This window comes from Mya arenaria, chromosome 11 (genome assembly GCF_026914265.1).
Source record: "Mya arenaria isolate MELC-2E11 chromosome 11, ASM2691426v1".
Lineage (NCBI taxonomy): Eukaryota > Metazoa > Mollusca > Bivalvia > Myida > Myidae > Mya > Mya arenaria.
In genome coordinates, this window is record NC_069132.1 from 39479175 (window position 1) to 39500313 (window position 21139).

General features: G+C 32.6%; 1 protein-coding gene across 11 annotated transcripts in view; it reads right to left on the minus strand.

Moving 5' to 3' along the window:
* Window positions 1–6300: 6300 nt before the first annotated feature.
* Window positions 6301–21139, minus strand: part of LOC128207121 (G-protein coupled receptor moody-like) — a 199629-nt gene continuing 184790 nt past the window's right edge. For all 11 annotated transcript variants that reach the window (XM_052909882.1, XM_052909881.1, XM_052909875.1 and 8 more), the window contains one exon: window positions 6301–8766. In XM_052909882.1, coding sequence (XP_052765842.1) covers window positions 6941–7975 — 1035 coding nt within the window. In that variant the 5' untranslated portion in view covers window positions 7976–8766 and the 3' untranslated portion in view covers window positions 6301–6940. The remainder of the gene's footprint in view (window positions 8767–21139) is intronic.

Here is a 21139-nt window from a genome sequence, read left to right on the forward strand (position 1 = left end):
CTCATTTAATTTCGTTTCTGCTATCAATCAGCATTGATGAGATGCTTAATGGTTTTTAATTGCTTACTTCCGTTGAAACTGATTTGAAAACACTAATTGATGTAGGTCAAAAGCTTACTGCATTAAGAATGGCTTTACTTGAAAGTATACACATCTTCTCATGTAGACCTATAAAAACTTTAACAACGCAAAGATTAAAATCAGTTTACAATATTGCTAGAAATGACCTAGTTAGTTTGACTCACCTGAAAACAAATATGATTAATCAAGCGATTGTCATTTTATAAAAAGAAGAATTCTGCATTATGTACTTTTTTGTTACAAATAAAACTATATTTCATACAATTTGGTGGGACACTCAATGATTTAAACAATTACTGCGAATAAGCCGTTTCAATTATCACACTAAAATAAAATTAAAATGTTTTAGAACTTGAAAATTCATACAAAAAACTCATTTGTAAGAAATGATTTATACAGCGATTGTTTTTTAAGAAAACAGTTTAATATGAAACGAAATTAAATACTGTTAATATTATCTGAATATGTTTCAGATCATTTAAAATCGTACGTTTTTTTGAATGTATTTAACATGTGTTTTAGTACGTTTGCTAAAATATGAACCATTAACGTGTCAGCAAAATGTAACCATGTTCGTTGTTTGGTAAATCGATAAACTTTTAAGATGAGAGATGCAACAATGCAAATACTTTTTTCCCTCAAATTTACAATCAAGAAGTTCATAACTTACGAGTCGCACGTCTTTAAGGGAACCTTCAGTAATATTGTCCTACTAAACCTATCTGCCTGGTAGATGGACGGTCTTTTAGTCCATATGAACATTATTTTTACATTTATTATCAAAATACAGCGATAAAGACATCCGTTTATAAAGCTAACATGATTACAAGTTTAGAAGTATACTATATACCGTAAACGTTTTAAGCTTTATTTACTACAAGTTCTGCATTGCTGAGTGGCTGCTGTATAGATCACAAAGACGTTGAAGTATGGTGGTTATGCTTGTTTTTTGTTCTTGAGATTTAGTTATTAGTCGGTATGCTTTGAAACATGATTATTAACATTTTCAAATGGCATATTAACTGGCGTGTAAACTTTCTTTATGTGTTTCATCGGCGACGCAATTTAGTAATTCGTTTGTGCATCAATAAACTTAAACTGCAGTTTATATAATACTGTAATTGCTTTTCAACCTGCTTTACGTGTTTTGGCAAATCATGTTGAAATACTACATTCCTACCATGCAAACCGCTTCAAATATGACATCAATAATAATTCGAATATGGCGTTTTGGTTATAAAATATCATTAAAATAATTGGTAGCCTGCCGTCGGAAAATGATAAGTGTGCAAATGTTTGGTTTTTTAATTGGCAACTGCAATACTCATTCAAACTATTATTTCGCAACGTCCCTGGCACAAAAGAGAGTATAGGCCTTTCTAAGGGCTTAACACATGGACAAAATGTTGCCTAGGTTAGAATTACCCTAATTCGTGAAGAAGCGCAAGGGTATAGCACTGTCACATGGGACAACGTATAGCCTCAATCCCGGAAAACGATTAGTATTATGTGCGAAACCGTTAATAAATGCTTTAATTGGTAATAAATATAGCTCATGCTGACTTTCATCTTAATTCCTTTTTTTTCTCATTCATTGAAAGATGAATCAAGATTTGCTATGTTTATATTTTGATTTATTCTTCGTTTACAACAATACGCATAGGGGTTGCGATATTCTCTAAATGGTTGAGATGTTGTGGCATCGATAACGTCATATCATGGAACACATTCCGTTGACAAAGTGGCAATGTACATAATAAAAAAAATCACTCTTAATTCTTTAATCTTAAATTATTGACAAGAACCCAAGCGTTCTAATGAGAATAATAAAGCAAAATTTTGAAAACTGATCAAATTAGCATTGGTCCATGAATAACTGCATCAACGTTTGCTTGACCCATACAAACTTATCACAGACATTAGCTATTTATTATTCCTGTTTATCAAAATTAATATCAAGTAGATTATAAAGTGTAATAAAGCCAAATTTTGAAAACTGATCAAATTAGCATTGGTCATGTGATAACAGCGATTATTTCCTTTCTTACCTTTCCTTAGAAAATTGAACTCGGCATATCGAATTATGTGCTAATAAAACCATCATGCTTGTTTGACCCGTACAAACTTACCTCAGACATTGGCAATTCATCATTCTGGCTTATCAAAATGAAATATGTATTCTTATATCAAGTAGATAATTATTTTGACATTTATTTCGCCATTTTTGATGGCAGTGCTCAACACCGAGAATGTGTTTTTTATCGTATATCCAGTTTACAGCTTGTGAGAGATTCGCGATCATGTTAGTTTTATTCTGAACGAGGTACCTGAATTTGTACAGATATTACGAAGTGATACATTAGTGAACACCCTATTGTGCTGACCACGCCAACATTACCACAACTTTATGACATTGTTGTATTGTGGCGTTATGTGTCTCTCTGTCGTGTGCATGTTGGATTCGCGATTATGTTAGTTTTATTCTTAACGAGGTACCTGAATTTGTACAGAACAGATACTACGAAGTGATACATTAGTGAACACCCTATTGTGCTGACCACGCCAATATTTCCACAACTGTATGATATTGTTGCTTTATGTGTCTCTCTGTCATGTGCATGTTAGGGCCGCATAACCAACGAGCAGACGACAAGATGTCGTACGATCACGATCTTCAGACAATAACTTGTTGAGTGTGAGACATAAAGTTAAATATACAAGAAGTTGATATTAATTATCCAAGCGTAATACTTCAGGCCAAAATGTATGTTTTAAGATATATTTTGTTACATTCAATGATAATTGATCCGAAAAAGCGATCTGACGATATGACTGGTGAGATGACCCGTAAATGGTCTCTTAAACAGGAAAATCGTAAACGTTCTGACTACTGGGCTTGTCTATGTAGTTCCCGTGATTCTATTTTTGAGACGTCTATGACTGTTTTTACCAGTGATTGAGGGTTTCCCACAGTGATAATTTACAAAACAAATGTGAACATTTTAAGCACATGCCGTAGCTGATTGCATGCATTAATAATTACATATTTGAATCAGATTTATAATAATTAATAATGAGCAATGTAATTTGATAATGCCTTATTGTCAGATTCGGGTTTGTTCTCCAAGCACTTTTTGTGTAAGATATGTCATGTCAATATCGTAAAAAGGGAACAATTAAATTAAATGTAGCCGGATCCTTAACAAGAAAAGGGTCGTCATATTACATTAGATTACGTTTGAGTAGAAACAGACAAAACTTTATTTGCAGTATTAGACTGATGTTTCCGAGACATTGGAAGAAATATATATGTATCCTTAAATTAGCATGTACCTGATAAGAGTTCGACAGTTATTAAGAGAACCTCTATTCATTAGTAAATTGTTGTTTTTTTCTTTTCATTTTTTTGTTTAAAAAGCAAGTACAACACACAGGATTCTAGTGAACGTCAAGTAGTTTCAATACAAATTGTTACATGAAATACAAAGTTGCAACATTCCATCAGCTGACAAAAATAGTCAAAACACCATTTCCCATTAATAGAAACTGAAAACCATATTTATATCTCTAACTATAAGAAATAACGCCACAGATTGAATGCGGTTTCAAAATAAAACTATGTCTATAAAATTATCATAACATGAACTTAATGTGCACTTATAATACAATACAGTTATTATTCGAAAACAAGCCATTGCCTAAGATTTTCAAAGAACTTCTTAAGATAAACATGCATGTTCCCTGTGGCATCACCAAATATCGCGATAACAATGGATTCTTCATGCTTCAGGTTAGAACAATTTTACAGTAAGACGCACGTACACCTGAATATCTCTGATGTTTTAGAATTGTACAAAGCAGACATACCAATGTAAACAGTACAATGTTCCACCTACGTAAGTTCTTTCTCGCGCTGAAAGTCTGAATGTGTCTTATATAAATGCAAGTGTCTTATTTGTTCTATGTTACGTTGAATCAATAACTAACAAGAATGAAACGTCCTGATCGTTAAAAGTCAGGTGGTAAGAAATAATGGTGTCAACAATTCGTTAACTTACCTGTTGTCAATGTTTCTTGTTCTTACGTTAATTTTGAAATAGATCGCAACTACCAGACAATATTTGCAATTGCGAAAACCAGTTTTGAAAGTCATAGAAACATTTTAAACCTATGGCGGTTTTGCTGACTGTATACATTAAGTCCAAATGTTGGAATCAGTTTTATTCAAATTTTAGAATTAGATTATTGATACTCAAATGAAGTCGGTGTTTGAATCAGTTTACTGATACCTAAATGTCGCTAAAATGCTGGAATCAGTTTATTAATACTTAAATGCCGTTTTAATGTTAGAATTAGTTTATTGATACTTAAATGTCGTCCAAATGATGGAATCTGTTTATTGATACTTAAATGTCGTCCAAATGCTGGAATCATTTTATTGATACATGTACATAAATGTCGTCCAAATGCTGGAATCAGTTTCTTGATACTCAAATGTCGTCCAAATGATGGAATCTGTTTATTGATACTTAAATGTCGTCCAAATACTGGAATCAGTTTATTGATGCTTAAATGTCGTCCAAATGATGGAATCTGTTTATTGATACTAAAGTGTCGTCCAAATACTGGATTAAGTTGATTGATACTCAAATGTCGTCCAAATGATGGAACCATTTTATTGATACTTAAATGTCGTCCATATGCTGGAATCAGTTTATTAATACTCAAATGCCGCCTAAATGTAAGAATTTAGTTTATTGATACTTAAATGTCGTCAAATGCTGGAATCAGTTTATTGATTCTTAAATGTTGTCAAAATGCTGGAATCAGTTTATTGATTCTTAAATGTTGTCAAAATGCTGGAATCAGTTTGTTGATACTCAAATGACGCCTTAATGTAAGAATAAGTTTGATGATACTTAAATGTCGCTCAAATGGTGGAATATCTTTTTTTATACTAAAATGTCGTCCACATACTGGAATCAGTTAATTGATACTTAAATGTGGTTCAAATCCTGGATTCAGCTTATTAATAATCAAATGCCGCGTAAATGTTAGGATTAGTTTATTTATACTCAAATGTAGTCGATGTCGGAATCAGTTTATTGATACTTAAATGTAGCTTAAATGCTGAAATCAGTTAATTGATACTCAAATGCCTCCTAAGTGTTAGAATTAGTTTATTGATACTTAAATGTCGCTCAAATGATGTGATCGGTTTATTGATACTTAAATGTCTTCCAAATGCTGGAATCAGGGCGGGACGCACGGCAGAAACTCTACCCAATTTTTTCTGCCGAAAAACAGAAAGGACATTGTGTACGATTTGCTGGGGACAAACTTTACATCAATAACAAAGTGTACACCCAACCCCAAACAACTCCCCAATAAGTCTAAATTCATGCCTTGCACATGTATGTATTTTGTATTTGCTATAAACATGTATGATAAGTTTATTGCAATAAAATGTTGAATTGAATTATTGATACTCAAATGCCGCCGAAATGCTAGAATTTGTTTATTGATACTCAAATGTCGTTTAAATATTGGAATGAGTTCATTGATGCTGAATAACTGTGACCTCTTGTATACATGTTACAGTTGTTTATAATTTGGGCTCTTTTTAACCATACTCAAATCACCTTGTTGCCCGTCTTGTACCTGTATAAGCCGTAGACGTAAACAAATCATGTAAGAAACAGTAAAATATAAAACGAGTGGCACTAAAGAAGACATGTTTCATCGGACATGAACGCAAAGCATGACAACTTGCAGAAGTTAAGTAATTTGCACCACTTCTGATTACGGCTTCATTTTTTGTTTCTGATACCAGACACACTATAAAGTGTGCTTCTGTGTTTGTTACAAGCAGGGCTTGTGGTTGGTACAAGGTTAACAAAAGAGGCCAGATCTATATCGTGGGTCGTATACAGATATTTTTTTTTTCATTTTTGGTTGATTGTTTCGAAAAACGATTTTATAATTTATAATTGGACGACCTTTTAAACTTTTAGTATAGATCTATCTATACCTGTAATTAAACTATCTAGATTGAAATGTTTTTATTACATAAAGATCTGCAAATATTTTTTGCCGTTATTAGGTTCAATATGATATATTTTTGTTATAATAACATTATCACGTAATCAAGGTTTTTGAACAAGCCTATTTATACACAACAGTATTTGAGAAATTAAATCTAAAAACCTTTGATACAATTTCAATTTTATTTTCAATCATCAAATTACCAACAATAACGATTTTACAATATGATTGAACATGTTTACACTAGTTCAAAATGTAATAGCACAAAACAAATATATATAGAATATCTTTGCACCAAATTCATTGACATGTAAAACTGAGTTTTATGACAAAGATCTTAACATATTAAATAGCTTTCATAATATGTATAATCCATTAATTAAAGCAAGAAAGTATACATATTAACGCTTTATCTAAATATCATCAAATACATTTTCATATTGGGAAAACAAACTTATCGTTTGATCATACAGATTTGTTTTCTTTCATCGACACATTTTTTCTAAGGAAATTATGTCATTTAGGTTACTCGACTTTCCCTCCACGAGGTTCCTCATTTTGCACACTCAATCACATAGTATACATACATTATACAGATATACATTTTTTCAATGGAGGAAAAATTAGTGCACAATCTCTTTCAGAACTTGAAACATGTATACAAACTGGTAAAAGAAGGTATAGAGTGTAAACTTCAATATTTCACCTTTTTAAAGCATGGAGAATTTATCTCAAACTGATTTAGTATGGACTTGAAACAACATAATTTTCCAATTTGAAAATATGACAATGAAATGGATGTAATATTTCATATCTAAACAGAAGCTGCACGTGAAAATGTACTTCCAGCTCTCCTAACAGGATTTTTTTCACAATCACCCATCAATATCTTCTTGTACGCTGACCTGAAGTTATTGTCCATCAAAGTGTACACTACAGGGTTACAACAGTACAACACCCAAGCAAACATAGTTGTCCAAATGTGGTGAATAGGGTGTTTGAAACCTTTGTCCGTCACGTTTAAAACAAAGTAGGGAAAGGTACCGAGGAAAAATATTAAAAATATACACATCATCATTGTTGAAATTCGTATTGCCTTTGACTGGGGAGAGTGGCTCTTCCATCGACTTACACGTTTAAAGCTTCTGTAAGCGGTAAATCCAATCCGGGCGTAGCAGTATATGATAAAAAGACAAGGTACAATAAAACCAGCGGTTACCATGGCAACTCTGTTGCTTTGGTCAGCACTTTTGTCAAACGTACACGAGAGAATCTGGGACTGAAATCGGAATGCACCCCACACCCGAAAGGTAGGAGGAATGGTGAAAATCAAGGGCAACACCCAACAAACTATAAGTGAAATGACGAGTTGTCGGTTGTCTGACATATATCTGTACTTATTGATATAAACGACATTCAGAAACCTGTACAATGCAATGGCAGCTAAATGTGCCATTATCACTCCAGTCAGGGTATAACGAATCCCTCCTGCTGCAGAGCAGAAGTCGTGCGGTATTTTGTGAGATTTCCTATGAAAAATCACTGCTTGCATCGACATGATTAGCGAGCAGTACAAAAATCCAGCAAAGCTGAGACTGCCTATCAAGATACAGTTTACGCTGTATCGGAGGCTTGAGAATAATATAGCAAGCACAGTTACTAAATTTCCAAAGCTGCCCACTAGACACAGAATGATGGCCACGGCTTCCAGAACAATCAGAGTGGTGTGTTCAACGCACCACCATTCAAAACAATCCGTCCCGTTCAAGATACCGTCACCAAGTCCTGGTGAAATCTGGTATTTGTCGCCCGATACGTTCACTATCTTATTATTATCTCCCTCGTTCATCTTGATGACAGATATTTCACCAATTATTGGCTTTTATACCAATTTTGACACAAACTTCAGTATATTTTGTAAATGATCGTCTATTAAACTGGATCATTTATGTCACCTTTTCTTTTTATACATTAAAAATGCATGATTTTTGTCTCGTCGAATTCCAAGAATTGATTCACTGATGTGGAATAATATAGTAATTCGAGTATAAAGCTCACTGTTCATGTTCATTTAGAAATTTAAAATTTGAGCAAATTGTACATAGCTTACATCTCGGTTTGAACATAAATAAAAAGAATGGCAATTCCACTTTAAATTTTAAATTTGATAGTATTAAGATATTATGAATATAGTTTGCAAATTTCAAATCACCTTCGGCTTTCAAGAACTTTCAAGAACTCTTTTTACCGTATATAACTGAAACCAATTCAATCACGTAAACCACTCAATAGTTCCTCAATACTCGAAACCAATAGTATGGTTAAGTATCTTTACAATACCGTTTTACGATTAGGAAGAAAGTCAAAGTAATCCAAGCGTAGTAAGTAATTGGCAGTAAACTTTGAATTAGTCTCGTTTGAATGCGTCTATTCCAGATGTGTTTATTCAAAACCTTTCCGGAAACAAGCAATTTTTCCGAAATTCCAGAATTCTTTAAACATAGGCACAAACGCTGGGTAGTTTCAAATAATTGGTTTTACAGTTTGCTTTCTGCTCTTCTGTTCCCACGTTGTCCGGTCTTGTCTGTTGCGGACAGTTACGGTTTTGCTCTGTCTTATTTAGATCAAGCTGTCGGAATTCTGAAAAATACAAACAAATAGATATATTAGCCTATTAATATCAATAGCATAAGGCCAACACTTACAGTTGTCCTACTGTTTGCACTTATTAGCATAAAGAAATCTGGGGGATTTCAAACATCTTTAAGATTAAGTGCTGATACGTTCTTCGATCTTAATTACATTTTAAATGAAATGTTTTGATGTATTTCCAGGAGTGAATGTCTTAATCTTTTTTTAGCACATCCATAGTGGGTATTTGCTTGTAGAATACTTGCACTTTTACTTATATGTATATATCCATATATCTGATAAGCCATGATATGCAGGTTTTTGTACTTACAAAATAAAGAATCGTCGACAGTTAAAACACCTATGGCCAAAATCAATTATCAACAAACCATTTGGATTGTTCGGTTGTTTTTGCTATGTTTTTTTAGATCTGCACATGGGATGTAACAGAAATAACACACTTATTATATCAGTAGTATGAATTATTAAATGCAAAACATTGTCCACCCATGTCATGAATTATATAGTATATAAAAGAAGACCTCTTATTTCGTCTTTTTTTCTTATTTCAGCTATAAGTAAGACATATTATAAATTTCGGTATTCCCACAACTGCGTGACATCACTACTATGTACTACATTGCCCTTGTTCCTGTACTTTTCAATAAAAATATTCGCAGTATGAATCTGTTCTATCAATGTTTATATCAGTACATAACGAGTAACTCTTTAGCATGTAATAAAATGCCAACCCTCGTTTGTTCTCAGCGTCAATCACGTTCAGGTAGCCAGTGCTACATAGCTTTTAAAACATATATTTATCATATTTCCGCATCAAACATCTTCAGACACTACTTATTGCAAACAACGTATGTCCTGATTACATTTAAAGCAATTCTGCTGAAAACAATAAAGTACGTAAATAATATGGAATTCAAAAAATTGTAATATATGTGATTTAAACTAGTTATGTAAATGAAAAAAAGGTGACGAGGTGATACACGCAGAAATGATAACGCTATTCAAATATCTATAACAGGAGATGATAATTGATTCGTTCTATCATTTATTTCCGATTTTGCCAATTTGATTACAATAATTGGAAGTAATTGACTATTCCCTCTTCCCTTCAGAGCCATCAACAAAATCATAATCAAGTTAAACTGTGTTGAGATTGATGTCATATTTTTATCAAGGGCAAACTAGCTTTGGCCTGTTTATATCAAATTATTAAAATCATAATCAATCAACTATACTGCATATATCATTGTATTATGATTACGCTTATCTATTCCCAGTTGTCATAACACAAGGAAAAATGACAAAATCAATATTCATTTAACGTCCATGTACAAGATCCGTATGATGTTTGGCATAAACATTAGACATACACATTGATACATTACTATGACGGTCAAGACGGAACACAATATCAAATAAAATTGAAATTTTTATCAGCTGTTTCACTTATCAATCACGGAGGCTCTACTACATATCACCTTACGAACAAATAAGTAAAAACTGTTCGATAAGTTTCTCTTAAATGCTTTTTAGCAAATTATATTGCAGTTTTGCCTTTAAAATCCGTGAGAACTACTTACAAAATAAAATATCATAGATAATATTTAAGACTTGAGCTATAATGTACCAAATGTATTGTAACTCAGTTGATATTTTGGATAATCCTCTTTAACAGGGACTTTCAACAGATATTTCGAGTTATTTATGCACCCTTTTTTAATTACCAAATGCTACAAGTAAAATATTTGTTGATACCATACTGCATCAAACAGCGCAAATGTAATTTCATGTCTCAGACAAGTTTAAGAAGAATGAAACAATCATTATTAAACAATAATTTCGTGATGTTTTTCGATAATGGTATTCTAAGATGGGAGCAAAATACTACTTTTGTTCAGGAATATCACGCGAAATATTAATGATATAGGGAAAAGGTAAATTTTGCTCACTAGTTTTTTAAAGATTTTTTTTTTCATTTTTATAAACAAACGTGCAAACAAACAAATAAACATGCTTTCGAAATTCATATCAAACAAAACACAAATTCAATGGGTGGTTCTCTTTCATCAGCACACCATTAATATCCTACCCGTAAATAATGTCTGATGGAATAAAAGTCGAAGTTAGAAACATCTTAGGATGAAGAAGGTTATAATTGTCAATTTTTCTTTTCCATTCAGTTCATACCGATCTGTGTACACCGAAAGGTAAAATAGATATGCAGGTTTCTAGTGGCAATATTTCAAAAACAATACGTCAAATAAATCAAATAATTTGATAATGTTCTGCTAGATCTAAACAAGCGCTTATAATTATTTAAAGTTTCAACCATGATGACATACACTCGTAAATGAATATCATTTGTATCTTTGGTGGGCAAACCGTGAATCAGATTTGAGATACATTTCAAACCAATAATAAAATAAATTATATTTAGTTATCAAACGCACCGAATCTGCGCACTGTGTGGTGTTGACATTATTATTTATGTTATCCTGGTTTGTATGTTTTAAAGTGGCGTTTGCATTGTTTTTGCAAATGGATTCTGGAAACAAAGAGAAAATTGCAATTGTAGTGAGTCCGAAGAATGTTCGTTTAAGTATAATTGCTTAAAATAGGCAGTATCAAAATAGAACGAGCCTATCGTAAGAGTTAAAAAGCATTGCAGATATATTTTGACTTACTATAACATGTTTAATATTCCACAGTGTTGGTAGGTCAAAGAACGTAATGTATAGAAAGACTTTCTAGACATATTCACATGATATATTTCGAGAATCATATGTGTATTACAGTTGAAACATTGGTAACGTTAACAGGACGTATTTCAGTTTTTTTCTTGACAATATATGCAGCTTTAGAACTATATCAAAGATACAGTGGCACCAAATGTTTTGACCATTAGTTTAGTCCATACTTAAATACTGAACGCCAGCATGTTTCTAAAGACAACGCAAATGTGTTGTTATGAAGTTGTTAAAATGGACTTCTCTTTCTCTAAATTAGACAATTATTAATTCGAACATAAAATAACACCCGCATATATTTTGTGTTTATTAAGTCCGCCAAAATTCCAAAGAAAACTGAGCAAAAGAAAAATAATATGTTGTGGAAATGAATTTGTTTTCGAAACGATCTGCTTTTTGTACAGTCAAGGTAGCCAAAATATAATTTGACTCTTAGAGAAATTAGTTAGTATTTACTTATAATTCGAAAAGTGAAAGCAAAAAGTATTCACTTCCATTTAATATAAAAGAATCTTTTGCCCGTCTGTATACTCAACGCGATAATTTATATTATTTTATTATAATGAAACACCCTTAAGAAAAAACAAGAACCAAACATAAACCAGGTAGGTAATAAAAATGAATGAATTTAATCAACAATCAATTCAAATGATACACAATTTTCAGCTGTTTGTTCATACAAGTCAACTGAACGTAAGGATAATATATAGATTTCTCAACACAATTTCGGAACTGATTTAAGCCCTGCACGACATATACAAACAGACTGAGTCATTTCCTGGTATGGTTTATTCACTTTTAATCAGAATTCCTATTATTTTTAAATATATTTACAATTAAATGAGTATCATGCAATAACAATGTATTCATTGGTAGCTATCAAACATTAAATTAATAAAAGTAAAAAACATAATGTTTGGTTATTCAAGTATATCCACCATACACTAGTTCTGTTTCAAAACACAACCTTACGTTCTCCAAGCGCATTTCTTTTCTAAAATATTTAAAATTCACAATCATAAACTTATTATCAAATATTAACAAAGGATTTTGTCAACTGATACTGTTTTCAAATAAACAAAAGTTAATAATACGCTTAAAAATATGTATATCTTATATTACCAGTATGGGTTATAACAGCTATTCCTGTTTCAGAACACATCCTTACATCCTTCTCGTGAGGTGCTTCCCTCTAGTAACAGAGTTTTTTGTGCTTCCATTGGTTTTTATACTGTTACAAATGGCCAGTGGTACGCTCAGCATATCAATATTACAAGAAGATATTCTGCCAAGAAACTATTACTTCACGTGATTTCTGCTACAGATAAGTTAAACAGATTGTTTTGTTTTTTACGCTATGTAACATAACTTTTACAGAATAATAAGTATTTTAGGCGACGTAAATTGTATTCAATCTTTTTACACATGTTTATGACCCACTTCGAAAAAGCTAATGTCGGTCTTTCGGTCAGTCGTTTGTCCGGCCATCATTCGGTAGACTAAACTTTGCTCGATTGGTAACTAAATAATGCTTAGGTCTAAGGACCCCGAACTTAGTAAGAAGGTTGTTAATGAACTTGCTTTGCCCACATTCTTTACCTAATATTATCCATTTAACTTATGCACTCTTGTCAGGAGGACGCATTGCTCGTTTACTAGGAACTATAATTCATCAACTCATCAACTTCTATTACAACATTTAGAACTGGTCAATTACTATACCTACTAACCTCATCGATGTTCCGTTTAAATCACCCCAAAGACTTTTAAGGCGAAATGCCTAACTAGCTAACATTAGGTTTTACGAACAATTTTTTTGTTTGATGGTGTTACGGTTCAAAACCCAGCGCTTTATTTGAATAAACGAATATGCTTTTAATATTGGCTTTTAAATTGTTTTAATCACGCGACATATTTGTCGAAAAAATGATGAGTTTATTCATTTTTCGATAAAATGTTTGTCGCTCAATCAGTTGGGCAAAATGACATCAATGTCAAGATATATTACACTAGCGTAGTTTAAGAAAATGCCTTATAGTTGAGAGACTCTCAAAACAATATTTTGTTACATAACTTCTGCTTTCAATCAGCAATTGTAATAAGAATGCTGTTTTTTCAATGCTTATTTTTTATACGAACAGTAAAGCAGAATTGAGAAAATATTTTAGAGAGAATAATTTAAACTGTAATTAGTACTCCGTATAAACATAAGGTTCGACCTCTTTCTCGAATTGATTATCCTCAGTTGTAATATTCCAAAATTAAGATTATACTGGTAACGATTTAACAGAGAGTCTGACTTTGCAGGTGACTTTGCAATTAACTCACTTAATTCATTATGATATTTTCACGAAATCTTTTTTCTATAACTTGATATTGCGATAAAATGCCCTTAACGTCTCAAACTTGCTATATAATGAGTGATCAAATTTGAAGAAAGTCAGCCTTTCAGCAATGGTGAACATGGTATTTATTACCAACATAGCCTAACCTCTTTTGTTGATAATAGTATTTGAACAGGAAATCACGCCACATTATCAGAACTTTCAAGCAATCAGTACATCATCTTTCAAAATTGCATTCAAAGAATTGTTCTTGCTAATCATCTTCTTTGTAAACTCTTTCATGTTTAACTGAAGAGGTGGTGCACCAATAAAACGCACTGAAGTGTGCATATTACTCTTATAAATGGTTTTGATTTGTTATCTTTATTTTGGCTGACCATGTTGAAAAAAGTACATGCTTACCATGCAAACTACTACTTTGGTGGCAAACACCACAGTGCAAGCATAGCTTATAACCAAGTTCATGAGAGTTTGGTCTGTTTGTGCTGTTTATATGTGTGTATATGGTATTTATACGTTTGTGTCTCTACTTCATTGTCGTAGAAGCCATTGCTTTGTGCTTCTAAACTGGGATTTTCGACTTCCTTGTCCCTGTGAGTGTCATTGTAATATCTATTATAAACCGTTTAACTTCCCTCCCCAGCAATGAGTTCTCAGCATTTTGGACTTTATCCGTTTAACAGGACATAGCAAACATTTTAAGCCGTTGGGCTTGTTTGTGTACTTATAATTGTTGTATTTTGTAATACATTGTTATCATAGGTAGTAGCATACCGTTATATGGAAACGTATTACCGAACCATTCCCACTGATGGCCGACAGAGTGCGATCTTAATAACTAAGCGAAATTTATAAGATGGGTTTTTTGTTGGCAGTTAAATCAACGTATTGCATTAGCCCTATCATGGTGTAGGTAAACACTGCATTGAACGTAAATCTACAATACGCACGAAGTACAAAATGCTTGGCACTCAATTGATCGCCGAAAGTGTCACTATTTTTAAACTGCATGTAAAGAGGCAACAGTTATCTAGTAAAAGGAAAACAAGTTTTGTGACAAGCTTGAGGGTTTTCGTAAGGTTACATTAATTGTCTCTGTGGAATTTAAACGACCTCTTTAAAACAATATTATAAATGCAGAGCATTTTTTACCAAATATATACATTATAATCAATGCTTTTAAATCTCAGATGGAATACCGAATCAACTTGCACTAAGTTTATCTTCCAACCAGATAACTCAAATGTATGCTCATATCTTCTGGGTGATAAAATGGGTGGTCCTGTGTCTTCATACTCATTTCTTGCCTAGGGCGAAATTCTTAACTGTCAGCCGTTGACGATGTATAGTTGGGAAGGTGATAATGGTCGGAAATTTTATCGCAAACAGCTCATGTCTATTGGAGTTCACAGAGAGTAAAATGCGATATACATAAGTAATGGTGACATTTATTGGTTGTAATGCAGGTGCATCTTGATAATGTTTTACTACACATGTATTACTACACATTGGTTACTCATGAAGTACATGCAATTTCGACATCGGCAGCAATACGAATCATTTTGTTGGTTTAACCATTTCTATTTTTCAAAATACTTGTGCAATTGTCAAATAGTTTAAGACATATCCCATGCAGCCTTTCTAGAAATATGTTTTAATGATCACCGACGTGATCATCGAGCTTCAACAATTTAATATTTGACAGTGGTAATAACATCTGTTTATGTTTTGTTCTCTTACGACGTTGGTAGATATTGGCTTCACATTTCGTTTATTGTCTTAAATAAGTTTCCAATTATCACTGCCTTTATCAATCCGGAGACGATATAGGATACGATACAACTTATTCGACGCCGCTCGGAGGAGTATCAATGTTGTATAAATTCTCCACATGCCTTGGGGTTCTAAAATAATCATCAGTTTGTTAGAGGGTTTAATACTTGTATTAAAGGGACTTGTTCGAATTTTATAGGATCAAACAATGATCGATATTTCGTGTGAAATGTACACAAAATGCTTGTACCAATGACATCTACAAAAGCTCAAATGAGCTCTATTGTTTAGTAATTGTGAGAAAATGTGACACGAGATGCTTTTGTTTGCCGAAAAGCGTTAGTAACGCTATTGAAAATTGAATCGTTTTAATAAATTATGTCTGAATAAGTATCTGGCAGTTGCTGTTTTGTTTTTATTCATTTTGTAAGTAAAATATTTAATTTCAACAATTTAAAAAAATGGATTGCCAACACAAAATCTTTCAATTAGTCCCTTTAACAAGCTGGCTCAAAAGTTTATTTTCAAATGTATTTTGAGATGCAAACAAACAAGAAATTAGACAACTATAATCAATTAAATATGCTGTATAGAGAAACAGTAAACCAAATATACTTTTAACGGCTCTTTAATCAACCAGTACCGAACCTTACTTATTTAATACTTAGTGAGGTTCTCATTTCTATTCACGTTTAACGATAATTAACCCAATTCCGGTGTTGAATGATATGGTTAAAAGTATATTTTTTCTGACAAACATTTAATTCTGCTACAATATAATTGAAAATAAATGATATGAGAGATTATTTGTTGCCGTTGTAGAATCAAAGATAATTAGGATTTGGAAAAATTAACTTGGGACTAGACTCGTGTTTCTTGTGGCCTCGTATTTCTCTGACATTTCCAAGGCGGTAATCCAAACATTTATCCGTTAGTTTTTTTTAAATGAGTGTGCAATCTGTTTGTTTTGTGTATGTGGTGTTTCTACGTCTATGTTTCAATTATTTTGTTATTTTGTCATTGCATTCGGACTCTTAACAAGGTTTATGTTTTGGATTTTCCATTTGATGGCTTTTCCCTGTAATTTTTATTGTATTTTTGAACTCGCTAGCGGATAAAGGATAATTAAATGCATTCTGACTTTTTTTCTTGTATTGGATATCTTCGTATAAAACACGATCATTGATTTAATATATACTTATAAACTTTTAAGCGTTTTGTCATAGATGTCATTAGATAGTAGCGATTGAAAGAAGCCTAATGATCTGAACATTGATCTAACGCTCTTATGCTATTCCAGACATACGACTCAACAGAATGGTAGGCGATGGATTTTACCAGTGTACATTCGATCACGAAATAATTTCCGTTCAGAACAGTTATTTAGATGATGGTGATAGTCAACAACAAGCAATCATTATGATAAAATGTCTTTGGTCGTACAAAATCGCAAAAACATTTCAGAATACACTTGTAACACGCGGTATTTAAAATGATATATAAGACTTATATTTAATTGTTTTAGCTGTATTTGTTTTATTAACATATATTAACATATACAAACGCATTACACGTCTAATAATTAATTCTTAACAATCGGCTCATTGTCTGCTTTATTAACTGAAACATCTTGCTCTGCGCTTCGTCATGATCTTGTGACGTGTTTTAAGTAACTCGGTGCCGTCAATGACAAAACCATCTAGCATCCGTTATGACTCCGCATTTCAGTAACTTTTCTTGTTCAAAAGTACAGATACAAACTTCTACAGAGACAGGAACCCGCTTAAACAGTTCTGCCAACCGAATTATACAAATACCATTAAGATACAAAGTGCAAACGCATATGAATAAATAGGAATACACAAAATAAAGATGGACCAATTTATGCGAAAAAAATATATACCAAGTGACCTCATTTCTTTACTACGGTAACTTGTATCCGCTTACCTCATTCCTTGAATGATAAACGGTATATCAATATGTATGTAGATGTGGTTTCTTTTCCGTTGTATTGTATATGTTTTATAGCTCAATAACTGGGTCAAATAAACCAAACACTACTGTCATGAATACAAATAAAATGTCGATTTAACTTCACCGAGCATTAATAATCATTCAAATAAAGGTCATAACTTAACGAGAGCTCTCTCTTAAATTAAACGGTGACTAACATAGAAATAATACCAGCATGGCCAACGGCTATTACTATTCCTGTTCCTGTTTCAGTAATCAACAGAATATCAGGGGGATTTTCTCTATGAAATCCCATCGGCCTTGATGCTGGTCTTCTAGTAGACCAGTGTGACGGCGACAATAGGTAATTTGTCAATGCAATGACTGCTAGACATTACCAAATACTCAGAGAGAGAAACATCCGTTTGTATTAAGTTCTCACGAGAAATACACAAATATTGATTTCTAAAAAATATGTCCATTCTCAGCAAGATATGAAAGAACCAACCCGTATTAATTTCTAACGAGAAAGACACAAATTATGATATTCGAAAAAATGGCCATACATAGCAAGATAAGAAAGAATCCACTCGTATTTATTTCTCAGATACCGTTCAGATATGGATACACTAGATCTATCCACAAATAAAAAGAATCGTCAAATATAGGGCGTCAAATATGGTAAACTTGCTCGTTTTTACATGCAACGATTAAGACAAGACGTAAGCAACAATGCATAACGCTTTTCCCCTCAAATTCACAATCAAGAAGTTCATAACTTACGAGTCGCACATCTTTTAGGGAAACTTCAAAAATATGGTCATACTAAGCCTATCTGCCTGATAGATGGACGGTCTTTAAGTCCATACAAACAACTTTGAAATAATCTAAAACAAGCGAGAAAAAAATGCGTTTACGAAGCTACCATAATAATAAAATATGTTTGAAGTATATTGTTTACCGTCAACATTTTAAGCTTCCGTTACTTCAAGTTACTTAAAGTTCTGCATTGCTGAGAAGCTTTGCCAAAGATCTGCTGTACAGATCACAAAGACTTATAAGTTTGGTAGTTATGCTTGTTTTTGTTCTTGAGATTGATGTTGGTAGGTATGCTTTGGAACATAAGTATAAACAATTTACAATGGCCTAATCATTTGCATGTAAACTTTCTTTATGTGTTTCATCGTCGACGAAATTTAGTAATTCGTTTGTGCATCAATAAACTGCCACATCAATTTATATAATACTGTAATTACTTTACAACCTGCTTTACATGTTTTGGCAAATAATGTTGAAATTCTGCATTCCTACCATGAACACTGCTTCAAATATGATATAATTTATAATTCGAATAAGGCATTTTGTTATAAATTATAGTATTAATATAATTGGTAGTCTGCCGTCAGATAATAAAATTAATTTACAAAACATTTTTAAGATGTACAACGGCAATACTCATTCATACTAATATTTCGCAACGTACTGGCATAACAAGATAGTATAAGCCTTGCTAAGGACATAGCATATGGACAGAATGTTGCCTTGGTTAGAATTACCCTTGTTCATTTAAAAGTGCTAGGGTATAGCACTGTAACACGGGACTCAGTTTAACTTCAATCTCGGAAAACGATTAGTATTATTATAGTGATTCAGCGGGTGGAGGGGGAGGGGGAGTTGCTGCAACCCCTGGCTTGATCAATTTATTAATTGGTTTTAAATGAAGCTCATGCTGACTTCCATCTAAATTGGAGGTTTTCTCATTCATTAAATGATAAAAGCCTGATGTGTTCATCCAGATAGTTTTATGTTTATATGTTGTTGTTTTTCTTTGTTTACAGCAATAAGCATATGGGTTGCGATAGCCTCAAAATGGTTGAGATGCTTAGGGAAGCGATAATGTGATATAATATTATAATTAAAGTCATCATCAGACATCATATTTAACATGACAATATGTGGCTTTCCAAATCAGTCATTCTGAATATAAAATTTCGGAGAAATATCAACAGTTTGTAAATCAATTTCAATTGTTTGAAACTAATATTTAGAGATCGCCTTGTTAAATTAGGTTCTATTCACATGTGTTTAGGTTCCGGTTTCTATCAATATATAAATTGCGTAAGGATCTATCAAGAACACCGCATTTAAAAAACAACTGTTCAGACTTGGTATTGAAATATTTTTTCCAGCCAGATCGTTGGTATTTTTTGACGTGCCTGCTGTTTTTATCCTCTGGAAAAAAAACAATGTAAGTAACTTTTCACTACGAAGTGACATTTTAGCACAGAAAGGTCACGGCGATAAACAGGATTACTTTTGACATTAGTTGGTTGATACTTCAGGTACACCCTAAGTATTAAGTGTGTTCATCCAATACATACACTGACATGAGTTACCTGTTTACTTATTTCTACTTGCATGTTTTTATCTCGAAAAAAACACTCCTCACTACGGATGGACATGTTGGCATAGAAAGGTAATGGCGATATAAAGGATTACTTTTGACATTAAATATTTGATGCATCAGGTAATTCCATGGTATGCATCCGTTATATACTGACGTGGGTTACCTAGGTAAAATATGCTCTTTTGACATTAAGAACGACAATAATCAAATGTGTATACGAATATGACACGGCTTGAGATATACGTTGATAATATAACGTGAGCGGCTTTAATTTTCCATCGCAGTTAACGAGTTTTCAAAAACTGATAAAAATGCGAGCCTTGGACAGATTGTATGAATTTCAGAAAACAGGTTTTATAAATATGGTATGTAATTAACACAATTGTGTACTGATTTGATGATTTACCGCTAAATACATACAAACATCGCTATATAACGCAAATACTTAACAAGGCTATTACTTTATGACTTATGGTAAAAATGGTTATTACAGTAGTTATATACAAATAATTCATGGTGGCAACAACAGAATTATCACTGAGATTGTCTGTTTTTATACGACTTAAACATGACGAGAGTTGGTGTTAGCTCCGCAGGACTATTGTTTAGCGTTATGCTACTTGAGTCTGTGTGGTTCAAACTTGCATTTGACTTGTTAATTGTTATTGCCATTGTAGAGTTTCACAAATGTTATTGTATTAGTCAATTGTTTGGATTGTCGCTAACTTAACCGGCATTTCAAATGATTTATTTCATAAAACAGAAATTGGGTCCGTTATTAATGCAAGGTTTTCTTATTTTGATTATATTGATAATAATTTCGAACTGACCACTTTTTATGTCACGTGTTGGTAAGACTCGTAAAAGGTATGACAGACAATCCCCAAAAGGTTTATGAGAATACCACAAATGCTCGATCTATATTTATATTTATCAGTCATGACTTATTTATGTTAGGATATTGGTAAATATGCATAAGTTAACGAGATACATGTAGACACATTGGCGACATATTTCATGTATTGTCTTAAAATAGTCTCTGTTCCATATGCCTTAAAATACCAAAGGAACTAAGAAGAGAATACAGAATTATAGTGGAAACCAGTCGCTAACAAGATGTAAGTCGCTATAGTAAT